The sequence below is a fragment of the Aptenodytes forsteri genome, unplaced genomic scaffold (genome assembly GCF_000699145.1).
Source record: "Aptenodytes forsteri isolate BGI_AS27 unplaced genomic scaffold, ASM69914v1 Scaffold156, whole genome shotgun sequence".
In the NCBI taxonomy this organism is placed as follows: domain Eukaryota; kingdom Metazoa; phylum Chordata; class Aves; order Sphenisciformes; family Spheniscidae; genus Aptenodytes; species Aptenodytes forsteri.
Genome location: NW_008794166.1, coordinates 724,886 through 726,604, shown reverse-complemented (window position 1 = coordinate 726,604; position 1,719 = coordinate 724,886). Strand labels below are relative to the sequence as shown.

The 1,719-nt window shown below is 69.7% G+C and overlaps 1 protein-coding gene across 1 annotated transcript in view; it reads right to left on the bottom strand.

Annotated features, from left to right (window-relative positions):
- The window catches only part of UBA7 (ubiquitin like modifier activating enzyme 7), an 8,180-nt gene that overhangs the window by 661 nt on the left and 5,800 nt on the right, over positions 1–1,719 (bottom strand). Inside the window, exons 22-23 of the mRNA XM_009281332.1 lie at positions 376–477; positions 199–299 (exon numbers count right to left, since the gene is read on the bottom strand). Of these exons, the coding sequence (XP_009279607.1) occupies positions 199–299; positions 376–477 (203 nt within the window). The remainder of the gene's footprint in view (positions 1–198; positions 300–375; positions 478–1,719) is intronic.

The window sequence follows — 1,719 nt, the reverse complement described above, 5'->3', positions numbered from 1 at the left end:
TACCCAGCCAGGCTGGGGGGACGCAGGGGCCGGCAGCGCAGGGCCGGGCAGGGGTCCCGCCACGGGAAGTGCTGCCGGCAGGATGTTTATCCAGCAGCTGGCTGGGAGCTGCGCTGCAGCTGGAGTGGCTCAGGATGGAAGGAGAGGGGTCTGGCAGCCTCCCCAGGGCAGGATTGGGCCCCAGAGCTGGGGACCTACCTCTGCGCCCGCTGCCGGGTCCGTGTCTCTTCGTCCTCCTCCCTGTCGTAGAGCACGGTGTGGCCGCGCAGGAGCATGGTCACGGTCCAGCCATGTGTCCTCTGCAAGAGGTAGTGTCAGGATCAGCCCTGTACCCCCCAGGGTGACCCGGCTGGGTGCCGCCCGCGCCAGGCTCACCTGCAGCCAGTCCAGCACCTCCTGCACTGTCATCTCCTGCCCATCTGCGCCGACTGCCCGCATCTCCAGCCGATCCCAGGAGCTCCACTCCCGCCCACCGTACTGCAAGGGGGAGTGTGGGGTAGCAACTGGCAGGGACTGGTGGGGCACGAGGGCTGGGGTACAGCAGGGCAGGCAAAGGGATCAGTCTGAGGGCAGGGGGACGGGGGCACCGTGGAGGTCCAGGGGCAATGGGGGGCACAACCGTCCCCCTGGCAATGCTGCGTCTAGGGAGCAATAGGAGTACTGCCATCCCCCCACACACTACCATGGTCCAGGAGCAATGGGGAGCATCGCCACCCCTCCCCAGCACCACCAGGGTCCAGGGGCAGTGGGGGGCACCTCCGTCCCCCCGGCACTGCAGGGGCCAGGGTTGGCGTGGGGCCAGCGCTGCCTCCAGCCCCGGGCCAGGAAGGGCGCACAAAGGGCCATTGAAGCGCTGACCAGCCCCACACAATCACTTCTTCTCACGCCCATGGCCCCCCGACCCCAGCTCCAGCTCCAGCCCGAAGGGGCCAGAGAGGCGCCAACCTTGGGGCCGAGTGCCGGATGCGGCCCCGTGCCGTCTGGCACGGCTGCCCCGCCATCTGCCCTCACTGCAGGCAGCGCCAGCCCCTGCCCAGCGCTGGCCCCGGCCCCGCTCGGGAAGGGGCATTCGCACCTTGCCGCTCTCCTCTCCTGCCTTCTGCTGCCTTCTTACCTCCTGCCTTCTGCTGCCTGCACTTATCCCACCAGGGTGGAAAGGGCTTAACCCCATCCTCACCGGGGCGGCATGGACCCAGGCGATTGCCCAGTGCAGAGGGAACGCCACTGCCTGTCCCAGCACCCCGGAAAGCCTGTCCCCCAGGCTGAGACTGCCCCCCAGGGTGAGCTCCCCGGGCCCCCGTGGGACCGCAGGTCACGCCAAGTGGGCCCGTGGGACACATGCTCCCAGTACGGCCAAGCGGCCGGGCAAGTCCTCATCATGGGACACGGAGGTGCCGGGCACTGCTGCAGGGACCTGAGGTCATGGCCAGCCCCAAGCAGCATCCTCCACCCAGGGACAGCGCCAACCTGGGGGCCCGGCGGCCAGGACGGCACAGGCCTGGGCAGCCTGCGGGGTGCGGGGCGCGAGGAGGCCGTGGGGCGGCCAGGAAGCCTGAAGTGGTGCCGGAGCTGGTGTGAGGCGGTGGAGGCGCCTCCCTCCCCCTCTTCCTGCCCCCGGCCCTGGGCCCCCCAGGCCAATCTGGTTCCAATCGGCGCTTCCTGCCGCGCCGGAAGGGCTGCCTCGCACGCCATAAACCCCCAGACAAAGGGGCCTCTATC